Source organism: Cimex lectularius, unplaced genomic scaffold (assembly GCF_000648675.2).
Source record: "Cimex lectularius strain Harlan isolate CLEC.00 unplaced genomic scaffold, Clec_2.1 scaffold221, whole genome shotgun sequence".
NCBI classification, from domain to species: Eukaryota; Metazoa; Arthropoda; class Insecta; order Hemiptera; family Cimicidae; genus Cimex; species Cimex lectularius.
Genome location: NW_019392775.1, coordinates 297,949 through 316,757, shown reverse-complemented (window position 1 = coordinate 316,757; position 18,809 = coordinate 297,949). Strand labels below are relative to the sequence as shown.

The 18,809-nt window shown below is 34.7% G+C and overlaps 1 protein-coding gene across 1 annotated transcript in view; it reads right to left on the bottom strand.

Moving 5' to 3' along the window:
- LOC106663395 (hemicentin-2-like) overlaps nucleotides 1-18,324 on the bottom strand; it is a 221,331-nt gene extending 203,007 nt beyond the window's left edge. Inside the window, exon 1 of the mRNA XM_014388215.1 lies at nucleotides 17,445-18,324. Coding sequence (XP_014243701.1) covers nucleotides 17,445-17,538 — 94 coding nt within the window. The 5' untranslated portion in view covers nucleotides 17,539-18,324. The remainder of the gene's footprint in view (nucleotides 1-17,444) is intronic.
- Between the last annotated feature and the right edge of the window lie 485 nt (nucleotides 18,325-18,809).

Below are 18,809 nucleotides of genomic sequence, written 5' to 3'. Positions count from 1 at the left end.
GTAAATGGATTCTATGCTGCCATTCCACCACAAAAGTATTGCCCTCTAAATCAATCAGCCCATTATACGGAAAAGTATTTATATATATATTTATATATAATCATTTTTTGTGAGGAAATAATTGGTTGAGATGAGGAAAATAGTGTCACGAGCGACTTTCGGCCTGTTCGAAGTGGGTTCGAGTCCCGCTCGTGGCACTAACTTTTTCATCTCAACCAAGACCTTACATTAAAAGGATAACTAATTGAAATAATTAATATGGTCAATTAGACCACTAAACATAAATTGATTAATATATGTTTAAATTTGCTTAATAAATTATTTATTTTGTTGTTATAGTTGTTGACCTTGAACGATTCCGTAGTATGAGGCAAAAAATTCGGCTTAGTATTTAAATGTAATTTATACTGATGGACAAATTTAACGGACTATTCAATTTATTTGATTCAAAATTAAATCATTTTCTTTTTAAATGTTTTATTTTTACAACCAAACCTATTTTCAATATACCAAATATGAATAAACGTAAATAAATTAAAATTTAAGGGTGGTGCGTTTATTTTGTCCATCAATATAGATATTTAAATTAGTTTAATAAATTATTTATAACCTATTATTAGACTGTTCATTTTAATAATAATTTTACTGAATAAAATATACTCAAAAAAAGAAATTTAAAATTTAGTTTTTTTTTTTTAATTGAAACGAGCGATTGTCGAAAGGTTATTTAAGAAAAGATCAAGTTATTACCAGATATATATAATATATTATCAGGTTATATCAACTATTGGGTTGCCGGTGTTTTTGAAAAGAAGCCCATTTGTAAGTATATCGGGTTCGAATGGAGGGCCACTGGATTCGAACCCGGGACCTTTACCTTACAGTGATGAGCGCCTTGTCAACGCCTGAACCGTTGAGGCCACCGACGCCCTCAGAGTATTTTTGTTAATTTCATTTAGAGGTAGAATGTTTTATGATTTTGTTAAATAAAACACCTATTATTTTTTATGCATAATGTTACTTTGATATCAAATAATAAGTAACGAAGCCCACTTTTAAGTAACCTTTCAAATCGGTGAGTCTATTTACCTCAAATAACAGGTATGTACGTAAATATGCGTTTTTAACGGTGTTGATTAGAAGAAGTATTTATGAATTTAAAAAAATCCTATCATCAAAGAGAGATCAGGGATGTGGCCCAAAATGCATAGCGATGGAAATATATGTCATAAAATATAATTAATCCTTAGTTAAAAAAGCGAGCAACATAGATCTTAAAAAATTTGTTTACGAACATTTTATTTAATATATGCCAAAAAGTTTGTTCCGTTTTACAGAGATTTTTGTACCCGGTCTTTTCTTCAGAACGAATAATCTTTAAAAGTAGTAAAATTTCGTTTGTCCTGCTTCCGATTAGAGTAGTACAACAATGGTAATAATAAGCTAGTGCATTGGGGAGTAAAAGTCACTAGAAACAAACCTACGTAATGAGTACTGAATGAAGGGCTTTGGGTTACAAGGAGTGAAGGAATTTCATTCAAATGCAAATTCGACCCGCCGGGTAGTTGCACTGTAGAAAAGTGTCCGACGTTTTCTCCTTAAAATATACAATATATTGTTTACTATCCTTTACATATTGAACAGACCAAAATTCTAAAATGAACATTTACCTTCTGTTTGTAGAAGACAATTTCCATATTAATCAGATATTACAACGACCATGAATCCCCCATGTTAGAGGATATATACATTCGTATAATGATCTGATTTGGAATATGCATATGTTGTTTCAGTTGAATGTTACGCATTTAAGGAAATTAATTATGAGGTCATTGACTCGTAACATCATCCAACTTTTCAATTTAAATGACTGAATATTAACACTTATATAATTATTACTCAAATTTTAGAGAATATGGAGTCGCTCGTAGAAAATTCATTCGATTCTTATTAGTATTCTAGAAAGAAAAAAGATGTATTATTATTTAGGGTCAATATCAGGCTGTGGTTAATAGTTATTGTGTTTACCAAATCCTGATGATTAAAACCTCTTATATTTAATTAAAATAGTAGTACAATAGTAATTTATTACCGTGAAAGGATGGGGTTGCTTATAGGAATATCGAGTACCCTGGAGTGAGTGTTTGACGTCTGAAGAGCAGAAATAATTTATTTGCGAGAATGTAGTGGGTTTAACTAATATATATCGGGTTGTCCGGAAAATAATGCAGGATTTTAAGTTTTCATTAAAAAAAATCTATATAAAATATTCTGTTTACGTTTACAGGATTACTCATTTGTATGAATGTCAACACTTATTAATCCTCTTCCAAATGATATTGTTTGTTTACCTCTGTAGCATTCCGCTACTTGGAAATAATTCAGTCATCCTTATAATGTCAAAGCGAGAATTTCGTACGATTTTCTTTTACGAGTTTAAACTCGGCCGAAGCGGAGCCCAAACGGCTAGAAACATTAACCAAGTCTGGGGCGAGGGTTGTGTTAATGAGTGCACTGTGCAAAGGTGGTTTAAAAAATTTCGGGAGGGAGATTTCAGCCTTGAAGATGAAGAAGGTCGTGGAAGGCCTTCCTCTCTTAATGATGATGTTCTGCGATCAGTGGTGGAAGAAAACCCCAAAACAACTGTTCGAGAACTTGCAGAGCAACTCAAAGTCAGTAAAACGACCGTCGCTGACCACCTCAAGGCGATTGGAAAAGTGAAAAAACTCGAAAATTGGGTTCCACACTCATTAAACGATCGCCAAAAAAATCAGCGCTTTGATGTTTGTGCATCACTTCTTTGTCGAAACAAAAATGACCCATTTCTGGCCAGAATTGTTACATGTGACGAAAAGTGGATTCTCTACGATAACACTAGACGTTCTGGACAGTGGCTCGACAAAGGAGAAGCTCCAAAGCCCCCAACTCATCAAAAAAAGGTAATGGTTACGGTATGGTGGGCTTCATTTGGTTTAATACACTACAGCTTCTTAAATCCTGGCGAAACCATCAATGCTGAATCATACTGTAACCAAATTAATACCATGCATCAGAAATTGGCAGTAATGAAGCCCTCTTTGGTCAATCGGAAAGGGCCCATTTTGTTGCATGACAACGCTCGACCACATGTGTCACGTGTAACGTCACAAAAATTATTGGAGCTTGGCTATGAAACTTTGCCTCACCCACCCTACTCTCCGGACCTCTCGCCTACTGACTACCATTTTTTTAGACACCTGGACCACTACTTACAACACATAATATTCAAAAATCAAACGGAACTGGAAAATGCATTTATTGACTTTATCAATTCTAAAAATTCTGAATTCTACTCAGACGGAATTTATAAGTTACCAACACGTTGGGAGAAATGTATTGAGAGTATGGGAAATTATTTTGATTAAAGAACATTGCTTTAAAGTAACTAGTTTCTTTTTTTTTGTTTAATACCAAAATCCTGCATTATTTTCCGGACAACCCAATAATACTCTGGGGTGAGTGTATGACGCCCGGAGAGTAAAATTAAATTAATTAAGTTATTAGCGTGAATGGTTGGTGGGGTTCAACCCTTCACCGAGGAATATTGAGTACTCCGGAGAGGGAATGTGACCAGACTTATATGTTTATGGTTATGTGAATATTTGTGTATTCTTTGGTTGACAACTTGAGATACAAATAAGAAGCTAGCATTTTAGAATATCGACATAGCTTTCATATAAATGCAGATACTCATTAACAGATCGAGACACTCAAATGGCTGCATGTTGAAAAAATACGCGTGAAAGACTTGAAACATTAAAAACGCCCAGATGGCCTGCGATTTTGTCGGCCGCTAAATTTCACACATTATATTATAATGATTACAAAAGTAACAAAAATTAAATCAATATTCCGCAAAGTTTTATTAGGTTTCGTGGTAGAGGAGCGGCGTATCTAGCCGAAGATCGTGGGTTCGAATCCCGCTGACTTTTTTTATCACAACCAAAACCTCAATTAATTGAAATTCTACAAAGTATTACGTACATATTTGATCATCAAATAAGCAGTACAGTACAAGAGCGTTGCACCGAGAATGAAGATATTTAAAATGCTCGAACAACTCTTATTTTATCGGTGAAGCGTTTTTCAAATGCTTAAATGAAAATAGAACCTTAATTGTAATGTTTATAGTAAAACTCTTTTACAATAACTTAGGAGAGAGAAAGCTAAATTAAAAATATTTGGAATCTATCTTCTTTACTCCTCGCACAAATATAAATGACATGTTCAACAAGCAATACATGACCCTGATTCGTCCTCATCACGTCTCAAACTTTTCCATCACTTTTTAATCCTCCCGCAAGGAATCACCAATGTTGGTCTTACAAATTTACCATCCTGCTGTGGTTGGTAGGAATTGGTTGAAAAAAATAGTCGACCCCTCACGGCCAATCAGCGGGATCTTCCATCAGCATTGCTATCTTCCGCGCGTTTCGGAAAAGTTAGATTTCCTTCCATTTATAATAATTACACTTTTCACACTATGGTCGGAATTACGTTACTAATTACTTACTTGATTTTTATGGTAAAATTCTTCGTTTAAAGTTAGGTTTTTGATTGGTTGGAAATTGAAGTCAAAAATTCAGAATGATGGAGCTGGATAGTAATCGAACTGCTTGAAATATTTTAACTTTAGATTTTTAAACATGTTGGCTCTAAGCAAGAAGAGGACAGAAATCACGAAGGCTTCTTCAGTCTGTAAAACAGTTTTGATTTCAACTTTCGATTTGTCATCTAAGACTCTGCCATTTTCCAACCCTAGTATGTCAATTGGAAATATATTGATCATGGGAAACATAGCGCGCTAGAGATTTCACTATTCATTCTCTCAACGCATATTGACGCGTTTAGTGGAATCGCACCTACATGTCAGTTGAGTTTCTGGGGTTTTACTGAATTATAGAGCATAAATATTGTCATACGAGACCATTTAAAGCTGAAATAGTCTGAACACATAATGAGTACCTTAGCCTTTATTATGACCGAGCCATCCTCGCTTGTTTCCCTTCCTTTCTCCTAAGGGATTACTTTGAAATACAATATGCGCGAGAGAAAAATAAATGAGTTCTCACTGAGCTTTTATTCTAATGTTCCATGCATCGCGTTTATATTTTACCGCTTGCTTGTTTCTAGGCTCTCACATTCATCTCGGCATCTCGACGTATCTTATAATGCGCTTTCAGGGGTTTTGTTTCACAAAATACACTATTTTGCTAAGAGATAAGAAATGGCATTTTTAATTTTGGTAAAATAACCGTCATTTACAACAGTTTTACAAATTTTGTTTTCTGATGATTCATGACTTCCGACATAAAAGAAAATAATGTCTCGTGATTATCAAAATTTAGTAACGAAAGTTCAACGCTAGTTCTAATTTCCTTCCGCATTCGTCAGCAAAATAAACAGGTAATGCCGTGGTTAAAAAGCAATAACTGGAGTTTCTCAAAGTAAAATGTCAAACTTCAGAAAAACAAATAACTGTACAGCTTTCTACAGCAAAATAAAAATTTGCAATTAAAAAAGTTACTTTTAACGACGCTCTAATTACAGTGCAATTTATGAAAACCATTTACAATTTTGATTGAAAATTTGGTTTTAACGCCCTATCGACATTTTCAAAAATTCAAGTATTGGGCAAGTGTGAGTAAAATGACAAAGTATTAAATTACAATTATTATCCAAACTATAAATAACAACATTGAAAGAAAATTAACTATAATGTATGACATACGTTGCAGCATTACAAAAAGGAGATGAACTACAAATAATTCATCGCGGACAAAATTTTTCATACAATTTTTCCTAGATTTATTTTACCCCCAACGCATAAGTTTTTTAATTCAAACCCATTAATTTGCTGGAGTACTTAATTTTCCACCATCACCCTTTACACGTATTATATACATCAGGGTCGATGGGAAACTCAATATTCCACCATCGGCCCTCTACCCCTAACGCTAATAAATACATTCACTCTCAGTATACACAAAATGGTGGAGAAAACGAAATATTTACTAGTACTATAAACTCTAAAACAGCCTTGCTCTTTCCAAAAATCGGAAAAGGGTTTTCAAATACTCGCTGCCTTGCTCAAGCACAATATTCCTACACGCTCACTATAAGAAGCCAAGGCATGCCATTCAAGTAAGTGGGACACATTGAGCAACTTTTCCCTACATGCCGGACACGTAACCTTGGCCAAAAGTGTCCATGTCTCAACCTCGTATGGCCTTAATCTTAATCACGCGAGGATAATCTCTTTTCAATTATTCAGATCCTCCGAGTGCCACCTATCGACGTGCTCATGCCGATCCGGCCCAGTTGTTTATTTAAGTCAGTTTGTATTTAATTTTCTGTGAAAGTGAATGTATAAAAATACTTTATTATTATTAAATTTGAATTTACTCTTATTTAGAAAGTACACATAGGGAAGAGGAATAAAAGAGGTGGCCACAAGGCCTGCACGTCGAACGGGATAGATCTATCCCAACAAAACTTTAACTGGGAAAAAAGGGCCAAGTTCCAGACCGCTCCAAAAAATTAGCCTATCAATGTAATAATATCTACACTGTAGTCAAATTCATTCTTTGTTTATTCCGTAACCTTAAGAAATCAAAAGGAAAGATAAAATTTCCAGACTCCCTTCCAAAAAAGTAAAAAAGTCAACCTATCAAAGTAGTGACATCTACATTATGGTCAACCTCACTTCACTCCTACTTTTATGAGCAACACAGTTCTATTATTTTTATTAGTTAACACTTGGCAAGTTTCTGAATGAGGAATAATATATCAGGGCCATGCTTGCCCACACGGATGAGGTGAGTGAAGGGAAGATAGAGAACTCATAAGAAATTCTGTGTGTGCTCATTCTGTTTTGTTGCTGTTATCCAGTAATTACCTTGTAAGTCTTACCGATGGCCCTTCTATGTCTCTTCGCGTGCGTCATGGCTGGGGTATTGTTCCACCAGGTTTGGGAATCATTAAATTTCCTTAAAAATCCATTTTCGGAAGAAACCTTTATTGTGGGAAGATGCTTGGCCATAATAAAGTTCAGGGCCTAATGAATTCACATTGGCTTTATTTTTTGCCTGCACGTCTGCCACTTTCTCATTGCCTCTATGGCACGAATGCCCAGGGACCCATGGTAATTGGCATCACCGACTTCTTCTTGGCTTCCGTACAATTCCTGTCTATAAGAGAAGATGACTATCTACTGAAGTGTTTCTAGTCTTTTTATTTATCTGGCACAGTGTTCTTAGCTATGGTTTTCAGACTGGAAAACTGTAGCGTATTTACCTAAGCTTAAAATGAGTTCGGTCCCCGGATTCAACCTAAGTTTTTGAGCCGTCGGTATACCAGTTGGAGTTGACCTTCAGAGGTGTTCCTTTGACCCATTCTTCCCTTTCTCGATAAGTACCTTGCACGTGTTAGCGAAGTTATAGTTTGGAGTAGTACCATCGCTTGGAATGCCTAGTATCTCGCTTAACCTTGTAGATGGTTGCCCATTTATGAGCCTGTGAGCCGCTGCTCTAGCTTCTCCTTGGCTTAAAATATGGAGTGGTGGAGCGTTTAACAACACCTCCAAGGCGGCAGTTGGCGTTGCACTCATGGCTCTAGTTACACTGAGATAAGCTTGTTTTTGAGTGCCACTTAATAACCTGATCGTCTTAGCCTACAAAGTCTGGTCCACACTTTCATAGACCCACATGTTGGTCGTCGACACAGATTAGAGCCATAGGGTCACTTCGGGGTTTAATCCACACCTTTTAGCACAGAGCCTTCTGCAGTTGCCCCAGGCAACTCTTTGGGAAATTTCGATTAGAAAGAAGTATTGATAAGAACTATACCGATTATAAAACCCAATACGGAAATATTACTTTTCTTGGTTTAGAAGAAACTGGAAGAATATGTCGGTAATAGGACTTATTAATAAATTGAGGTTCGTAAGCCAAATCAGATTGTCCATGTAATAAGAACTGTTCATTTCACTTCACAAGGTCTTCTTGTCTTTTATATAATAATTTGTGATAAGATGTTTGTTATATGAATGTAGTTTATTACACCGGTAAAGATGCCTTATTGTATTTTGTTTTCCAAACTTTAGATCAATATAATTAATGAAGTAATCAGAGCATAAAGACAGTTTTCTATTAATATTGGCAAATGTTAGGATTTTAATGTAAAAGGATTTCCACGAGTGTAAAAGTACTGTCGTAGTTTGAGATGTATTTGATATTCAAAAAACGTATTTGCCATCATTTGGCGAAAGTACACACCATTAACGACAACACTGAGAATTTATTTTCAGTTTTATTTACAGTGTTTCCAACGGGAAAATTTTGTACATAAATGTTTATAAACAAACACTCCGTGGTCAGCTAATTGGGAATTTGACGTGAAACCGGGAAAATAAAAATTAGAAAGAAAAAACATGATTTGATACTTAAAGTTAATTAATGCTAAACATTTATGTTCAATAATTGAAGTAGTATTACAAAGGGAAAATGCAGGTAATATAATTTACTTGAAACAGTTACTATTATGTTAGGACCACTACCTCAGAGATATGAGGATTGATAACATATTTGCTACAAATGAAGTCAAAAGATTTTTACTTAATTATTCATCTCTTTTAAAATAATAATTGTTAAAACACTATCATTTTTTAATCATTACAATATTAATTCTTTTATAGTGATTGCTAATTTATACAAGCATTTCAGCCCCCAACGCAATCAGTTCTTAAATCAAAGCCCATTCACACACTTACTCACGCTTAAATAATTATTTATTTTGTGCAAACAAGCGTGGTGGTGTACATCGTCGATAGTTTTCCATCACTCTTTTCACCAATTATGTATAATAACCTAATTGAGGGTCGATGAAGTACTCAATATTCCGCAATCTACCCTCTCACACTACACTTTCACGCTAATAGATTCATTCATTATCAACACGTACAAGGGTAAACAACAATATTTGTACTAAACAGTAAAACAGTCCTGTTTACTTCAAGAACCGGGACACAGACCCAAACTCACTGCTGTGCTGAAGAACAATTCTAACATCGTATGGCATTCTCGCCTGGCCTATCCCAATTCTCGTATAGTTTTTATAAAAAGCTAATCCAATTATACAATTGTTGAATAAGTTCCAGGATATTGTATTTTTGGCATTGCGTAAAGTCAAACGTGTCATAGTAGTAGTTTCATAGTCAAACGTAATTCGATAAAAGTTATTTTGTCTATATACATTACGATGATACTTTTGTGCCAAGTAGATTTTATTGTAAATTATTCAAAGTTTGCATTGCTGGGCTATGGGGATCTGTTGGATAAATTTTAAAAAAATCGCTCGATTTCCATTAAGCGAACTTCTTTAAATAAAATCACTCTTGATCCATTCAGAGCGAAATATCCAATCTCAAAGGCAAGTAGTCTTGTTTACTAAACACTTATCACAACACGTACGACTCCGTCCATTCAGAACTGTTTACTGAATTCTGAAACATCCATGTGTCGTTTACATTTTTAGATCCCACCTACTTCCTCGCCTTGGTTATTTCAAGAGAAATTATTGGCTAATATCCAATGGTCAATGACATAACGCAACCTACCGTTAATTTTATTTATTAAAATAAACGGGCCCGTCTTTGCTACGTCCGTTTTAAATTATCTCCTACGTTAAACGGTAACCAGCTTACGAAACATAAATAGATTAGATATGTTCACAGATGATCATGACAAAAATTTACAACCGGGTTTTTATGAGGGTCAAAAAGAGATTTTGACCTTGCCAATAGAAAGCCTCGTAGGCCAGAAACGAAACTATACTTCTTATTACTTTACCTATTGCACAAGAAAATTAACCTTATCTATCGGTTAGTTCCATCAAAAAATAAAAAATATGGATAAATGAGTTTTCACTTGACTTTCCTATGAACACAATGAGTCACGTTCAGATATGAAACTCGTATTTCGTTTCTGTTGCGTACTTTATTTATAAGCCTGATCACCCTCACAATGAGGGTGTTGTACGATAATGGCAGAAGGTCGAGTCAGTGGCTGGGTAAGGGTGAGCACCCGCACCATATGCTTGAGACCCCCCCCCATAAAAAAGTGATGGCCCCAGTTTGGAGAAGGATGATTAATCTAATCCATTACTCTTTGAATTCTGGTAAACACCTCGCACCACGCGAATTATTTATTGTTTTAATTCTACCAATACAACAATTAAACTAGCAGATTGTTGACGTGTCATTCTCTGATTCAATGACCTAACGAATACATTAATGTGTTCTAATTATACACAAAATTACAAAAGAAAATATTCAAAAAGCCTAAATTGAAATAGTAATAGAGGATATTTCCTTTTTCGGTATTTTTATCTATATAATTTTTGATCGGACTGTTTCAATCCTGTATAACCCTTTGCACATACTATACAACTAATCCAATTGAGGATCGGCTCACATTACACATTCACCAATAAATTCACTCAATTTCAGGACACAAATAAAGCTTAACTAGATATGTATCAAACACTACATAAGGGGTATTCAGGTTCTGTGTGATAACCCTGTTAACTCTGTTAGATCGGGAAAAATGATGACGATTGTAAGAATCGGCTTGTTAACACTGCTCGATCTAACAGGGTAGGGCCAATGTTAGATGTTAAGTCGATGATGTAGTCACATTGCTAGCCGTTAGGGCATAGGTAACCAACATGGCAGCCACGAATTTAACAACTGTTTTTTGTTTACAGGTATTTTTATTCTGAAATACGCATTAATCAATTCATCAATCCAATCAGTCAGACCAATACATTTCTTTTGTTAATTTCTGACCTGTCCTTATACTCTCATTCATAATAGATACATCCCCTATGCTATAAAGTTGTACGCTGTTAGACGTTAAGATACAAGTTAGGTATGTTGGCACGAATTGAAGCGAGTCATTTGTTAGTACTTTTCAAGTGACTAGATAGCATTTTGAATGAAAGGGTTGATTAATTTTCCTTTTTTACTAACTTCTGGCATATTACAATCTAACACAAAATAGCTTTCAAGGACTGCTATAGCTTTATTTTTGGTTCTACCAGTCGCCACAGACAGCATTGCGGAAAAATTAACGTTAAACATGCTAAGAAAAGAAGAGGGCGTTCACGATCTTACTGGACATTTCTCTATTAGAGTTAGCACGTGTTAACATTTGACAAACATCGTGAATACCCATATAATTTTGGAATTAATACTGTATCAAATCCTCTATCACCCATTACACATATTATACAATTAATCTAATGAGGATCTTCTCACAATACGCATTCACACTGATAAATACATTCATCCCCAGACCACAAGAAACTCAAGCAAGATATATATCAAGCACCATATAAAATCAGAACAAAGAACCCAAACACTCCCTGATGCATTAATAATATCCTTGCCTTACCTAGGTGTCTTTCTGCTCGATCTCAATAAGAAGCCTAGAAATGACACATTTCCGTTAAATGGGACACATCGTGCAAACTTCCTCTTGCCAGGCAGTGTTCCTGGGCCAACTTCGCACGGTAGTACTTTATCCAAGGATTTATTAAAAGTCCAAACACATTTTCTTGCCTGAAGGAGGTAGTCTGGTGAACTTTGTGCTGCGTATTGTATTATTTCTTGACATTAGTGTTGTGATGCAATGTTTTTATTAAATATGAGATAGCACTTGCCACCGTGTGCTCTTTCAGCAGTTCCATCTTTTGTGGATATTATATTCAGTTAGCTAATATATGTAAGTTAAAATACAAATTTCTTTGATTCTTTATTTGCTCTATTAAAAACCGTGTTTGTTTGGAAATCGTTTTAAATATTGTAAATTCTTATTGCGATTGTTAATTACAAAAATTACCAATTGTTTGGATCGAAATTGCGACCAGGGATTCTGCATTGATATCGTCCTCTCAAGAATCCCTTGACGTCCTAGTGTATATAAGCTTGACAGGAAATGAACTAATTTAAAACGGGTTACAGGCCCTCGTTCTATTTAAAGACATCAGCGGTTTTACTGGAAAAATATGTCCGACATTCGACTACAGCGAATGGAAAATATCTATATTCATCCGCATCAGATTAGATATAATCATTTTGTTCAGTAATGCTTTTAAAGAGGAAAAACCTTAAGTGTCTCGTCTAGGAATAACATACTGACAAAATAGTGATAACATAGATTATCATGGGGGATCCTGATACTTCTAGAAAACGTGCCTAGATTTTTTTTAGAATTTGTTTTTATAGACCCTTCAACGTGCCTATTGCGAAAAGGGTGTTAGGTTAATATTGTCCGTACCCCAGAATACATTTTTTGGTGGTAGATATAAAATATTTCAAATATTATTTTGATCTATTCATGTCATCATCTGACTAACAATAATCGCTTTGTAGTAAATTTTTATTTTTGGATTAGTTTCGGTTCAAAAGGGACGAGTGAGAGGAACCGTGCAGATGTCCACTAAAAATGGCAAATTGCCTATACGCGTCTGCGTCTGGCTGAACCAGACAGCGAGAAAACCGTCACCGGAATGATCAGAAACAATCAAACTGTAAATAAAATGTTTTCTTCCATATCTTGAAAGATAATAATTTTTTACAGCTATTTTGCTCGATATTGGCTAGTTTATTCTTAAAAAAAATCAATATTTGCAAACCAATAATTCTCTTAAAATTCACTACTGGTGCAAATTCAGTACACCAGATAGATACTGATGTTTTTTTGACAAATCAAAATAACGAAATAGCAAATATTTGCAACAAAAAAACTAATTACGTTTGAAATAACTGGCAGAAACTTAGTACTACTGTCATTACTAAAAGTTCACAACAATTTAATTTAAAAATGATTTTTAAATTCGTTTTGAAAAATCATGGATAAAGCCAATCTGAAAGAAAAAAGAAAAACTCAGTACCCTCATCATGCTTTCAAGGAATCACTAAGAAAAAAAAAATAACACACGTAATTTACACCCCGATTTCAATAACTTGAACATAATTTACGTGGAGTTCTCCATAATATAAACAATTATTATTATAGTTAACTAGATATAAAATCGTAAACATATAAAATACTAAAAAATTTTGTAACATATATATATGTAGAACATATTATTCGGTATTCAATAATGGCAAAAAAGTTATATGGTTGACCTATGTAACAAGGCTGTCACTACTTTTGAAACTTCTCCAGTCATACATATTTAACATTTATTTTTATTATTTATTAATTTTATATTTTTAATATTTTTATCTTGTTAATGTCAATATGCCAAAACTAAATAATTTATACATGTATATCTATGTGAAAAATGATTACTGAAGATTACTCCGACGTACCCATTTGTTTACTTTTTTTGACAGGGTAGCCTATTTTCTAAGAGAAATTTATATATATTCTGTAAACCAAATTGTGATTAATAACATGTGCATTACCGTCCTGTAGAGCTCTAACGAAGACTAAATAGTCAAAAGCTTGGCAGAGATATAATATATATATATATATATATATATATATGACTCTTTAATTGGATCATATCCCTGATTCTCAAGAATCATCGTTAATCTGTTCGCTTCTCTCGTGAGGAATCAGTATATTTGAACTCATAAGTTTTAGTATTGTAATTGTGAACTTTGTGAATTATAAGTAATAGTTTCAGACTCTTGATTAAAAGCATATTTTCCAGGAAAAGTATATGTCTGAAAACTTATAATGTTAAATCATAACATCTATAGTTCATAGTCGAAAATGGTATAAATTATTTACCACAAAAAATCGTTTATTAAGTTCAATTTTTCTATTATTGAAATAATTCTTATGGTTAATTTATTTAGAAAAGCTATCAGAGTGACTGTAAATACAATTTACATTTCAGGCTGCGGTATCCAGATACTTCTAATTTTGGTTGTGTGCCTAGATACCCCATAAGATTTAGGCTAGATTAACCTTTGCGACAACTTTAGAATAAGACTTCGATTTAGCCGCGGGAAACGATATAAATACACCGAAGCCGTCACCAGAAACTCGTAAATATACCCCGATCCTTTCCTCGCAATCGTAAATTATTATAATTATATCTGAATTAAAAGCGAGAAATATTTTCTAAAAATAAGTCCATCTGAAAATAAAATCGGATATTTTCTTCATTTTAAATTAAGACACATTAGTACAAATTTTCAAAACACCTTTTTTCCCTAGGTAAACATGAGGCGTGGCATTTAATTAAATTATTTCAGTTAAAAAATTAGACATGAATCGTAAAGAGGTCTAGAGGCAATGCTTGGTTGGACCCTAGATTGGTAGTAGATAAGGCGTTTGCTTCCTTATGAGAGTTTTCATCTGTTGTTATGTAGACTTTTGAAAAGTTTGTATCGTCTGTTCGTTAGATCAATTTAAAGTTCCAAATAGCAGACGACATTGGTTGCTGGGAGAGGAACAGAATTGTAGTAGATTGAAAGGAGAAGGTTAATTGCTGGAGTTTGGCACCATTGTATCTAATCCTAGACTTGGTGAACCATATTATTTCAAAAAAGGTGGTCCTATTGGTTTCTGAATGCCCACTAATGAATCTGAAAGAATAGCGGAATCGTCAGCAAGAAGTACTGTAGCGGGATTTATAGTAATGTCCGAAGCGTGTATTCAAAAGAAAATGGAACAATGGATGATACCTTGAGGAACGCTCTTTTAGCATGGTGGATGGGGATGTTTTTTCGAGAGTAGTTGTTGACTTTTAAGTAGTAAAGTAGTAAAAGTAAAGGGTTCTTTACTAACTTGACGTCTTGTTTACTAATTTATACAATAAAATTAACTAAAAGCGAACTTCAAACTTTAATTTATTCCTGAGGTTTTGCAATAAATTCCTCTTTGCCTTATGCTAAAAATAACACAATATATATATAATGTCAACTATATTTATTGACAAATGAAAATTTTCTTTTTACATAAATTATCAATCCCTTTTCCGCAAGCGCACGCACACACAATTTATATAGAAAGAACTAATATATATCTATAATCTAATATATAACTAATATACATCTTTATTTATTTATTAGATCTTTATATATTATAAATATATATTTATTTGGTGTCAATAAATATTTCCCAGTTGATTTGACAATTGTAAAATTGTGCAATCTATGAAACTCAGAAACCCTTGAACCTCTGGTCAACCTCCGGGATTTGGTTCAACGGATGTCAATATTGTTAACAAACCAAAGGCATATATATATATATATATATGTATAATTATTGTAATTGTATAACAATTAGACCAAGGTTTGCTCACATGAATGTCGCTTTCCTAAAGCAGGCAATGGAATAGGCATAAAAACGTGGGTAATTCGTGCATCATTATTTATAACGGTTTTTCATAAATCGATGTATATTTCTTGTTGACGTATAATATATCAGACCAATCCAATTCGAGCAAACCCCAGGATGTACATATCAATCAGTGTGTGTTTCATGAAGAGAAACATTTTATATTAAGTTGTTTCGGAAATAATTTAATCTTTTCGTTCTTTCTCTTATGGGATATGTAAAACAAACAGATTATTTACAAATTGAAAAATAAAAAATATGCCAATATTTTCTACATATTCTCAAAGTCTACTTTTTTCAAACATACGTTTCCTTCTGGAGCGTAAACGAGTATAAAAACAAATCCGTTTATAATTTTCAGGTTTTCTTTAAGTAATAGTAGATCTACTTATTTAGATATTAATAGTATTATAAGTAATAAATAAAAATGATAAAAACAACAAGTGTACTTGTTGTATTATTGTCAGCGTTTAATTTGAAAATATTACAATTTTAAGGAAAAAATAATACTAAACTGCGAAAAAAAGAATAGGGATATTTGTAATTTATTCTTATTCTATTATTTTTAATCAAATTAAGCAATATATTCTTGTTAGATGGATAAAACAAAATAGAGAATACTAACCAAAAACAAAAAATTTGTTAATCCTCATGTTTAATAACGAATTTACTTAAGAATAGTAAACATGCGGATCACTCATTTTGTACACAAACACTTTTTCTCGGCTTTTCTCCATTGTAATCCAGTTGTATTCTCTTTAACCATGGATAGACATCATCATGAAACGACGTTCCAATTGGCGTCTCTCAGAGAGTGCTCACCCCTGCTTTAACCCGATTCCGTGAGACTGGAAATGCCAACAGGAGGCCTGGTAGTCGCTTTTAGAACATTACGACCCTAAGGGAGGACCGAAATATTGTCATTGCTGCAAGACGGAACCATTTCCATAGTGCCCGCCCTATCCTAAATGAAGTACAATATGTTTTGGCGAGCCCGTTAACAACACAAACGATTCGCAATCGTTTGTGAGAAGTTGGCCTCACATCGTATGCTGCTTTGAGGCGACTCGCAGACCCATCTGTCTATAGAGATAGCAGAAGAAACTGGAACTCACAGACAGAAACGCGACTTATCAGTAAACATTACAGCATTCCAATCGGTGTTCTCTTCTAGGTTCTCGCTGCACCATATTCTCCTGAGTTGCTGATGGCGGACTGTTGATGCACGTCGTCTCAAAGGGGCATACGATGTGAGGCCAACTTACGATTGCTTACACGATTACGAATCGTTTGAGTTGATAAAGGCTTTGCCGAAACATCATGTACTACATTTAGGATCTGGCGGGCACTATGGAATGGGTTCCGACTTGCAGCAATATTTCTGTCCTCCTTCTGACCACGTTCTGAACAACGCCAACTGCCTCTGCGACATCCACTTGCCGGTGACCTTGATGACTCATTCGCACAATAATATTGCAAACTTCTGGTTCAAGATGATGTCTATCCATGGTTAAAGAGAATATAACTGGATTAAAATGGAGAAAAGACTAGAAAAGGTGTTTGGTTACAATGTAAGTCATCTTCATGTTTACTATTCTTAAAGAAATCCGTGATTGAAAATGAGGTTCAACAATTTTTTTGTTTGTGGTTAATATATTCTTTCTTGTTTTTTTCAACTAACAAAGATATATCAGTTAATTTAATTAAAATTAGAGCAGTTTAGATCAGGTTCAGTAGGAACATCATATTTTCTCTGGTAAAAGATCATAATTATCCAGAGGAAACGTTTGAGGGAGGATCATATCCCATGTTTTTTTAAATATATTATGCTGTTTTTTTTGCAGATGCCAATTTGTAAATTTAATTAGGCCCGGATAAGTGTGTTTTTGTGATGGCAGTAAATTTAGCAGAACATGAGGTGTGACATATGTGAAATGCAGTTATTAATATTAAGAAAGCAATAGTTGCATTCCACGCTGTGCAAAAATGTCAAACGTATTATGTCAATGTGGCACACGATTAATAGGACAATGAGTTACTTACCACTGTCACCGATCATGGAGTGAACGAAAATAACCTGGAGAATCATTGTCAACAAAACGAAGCAGAAAAACATCAACTTTCCTTCGCTCGGCATGCCGTCAGTATCGAAGGGGATGTCTACTACACGGGGATGCGGTAAAACCGGAAAATCGTTTAGAATTGGTTAACTATCTTCCTCCGTTCTGTTCTCATTTGAGGGGCGGAAGTCCTTGAATGGCAATAATTTATTGGATGAAGCAGCAGTATTCATGAATTGAAATTAAGTGGTCCTAGCTTTTGAAATGCAAGCGCAATCAATTTACTGTTGGAGTGGTCTGGATGGTAGTAGCCGGAAAAAGGCCTATTAACATGTTTCACTTTTTGAAAATAACCCAAAAAAATAAAAACGAGTTTTTTCCTACAAAAAATGCTTTCCCTAGGAACGGCAGTTAAACGTTACACCGGTTTTCCGTAAAAATGTGCATTAAAAAAGAAAAAAAAGGAAAGTGATCCGCACGGAAGAAAAGGAAAGAACGACTGGAGAACAGTCAGGGGTAGCACGACTAAGTATTTACCCCCGATCACAGGAATTATATCCCTCTATTGTTTGGCCGGATGAGCAGATGATAAGGGTAGCGCTTACGTGCGGACCAATAAACGGGTAGGGGGATGTTTTTCGGGCAGGGTAGCACTCACTCACCACGGTTTACAATTTTCTTTCGACTCCGTAGAGGATTTTAACGGCCCACAGATTTATTACGGAAACCACGGAATATGGCATGCGACACTGGCTGGAAGACGCGCGAGGCGGGTCAGCCGAGTTTTATGTGAGCACAAATGCTAAGTTTTTTGACAGACAATTGAGGGTGTTCAACGTAAGGGTACTGAATAGCTACTAGCCCGGCTCCCCACCCGTCGGCGTGTGTTACTCTCGCTTTCGCCTCTTCGAATTGGGAAGGGGGAACTATAAATGGTCCGCTCTCCAGGCAGGTTGATGCTAATTTCTTATATCATAAAACTTCGAAGTGTTACCGGTCTAACTTCTTCCGTATTGGACAAACCCTCTGTTAATATCGTCACAAGAAGAACCACCATCGAGGAAGTAGCGATGTGGGTAAGACTGACCGCATTTGGTATTTTCCTGTGTCGATAAAACTATGAAGGTATCTTAAGTCCACTAAACCTCCTCTTTGCTGGAACAAAACCCAATTGATGAATTACATCATACAGAAACCTTAAAAATTCTTAATGTGTTTTTCGAAATACTTATGAAAAGGAAAATAAGGAAAAACAGATAACACGGCTGAAGGGTAGACATGATCAAAAAGATATTCACTTACAAGATTATCTACCTACATCTACGGAGGATTTTTGCAAAATCAATCT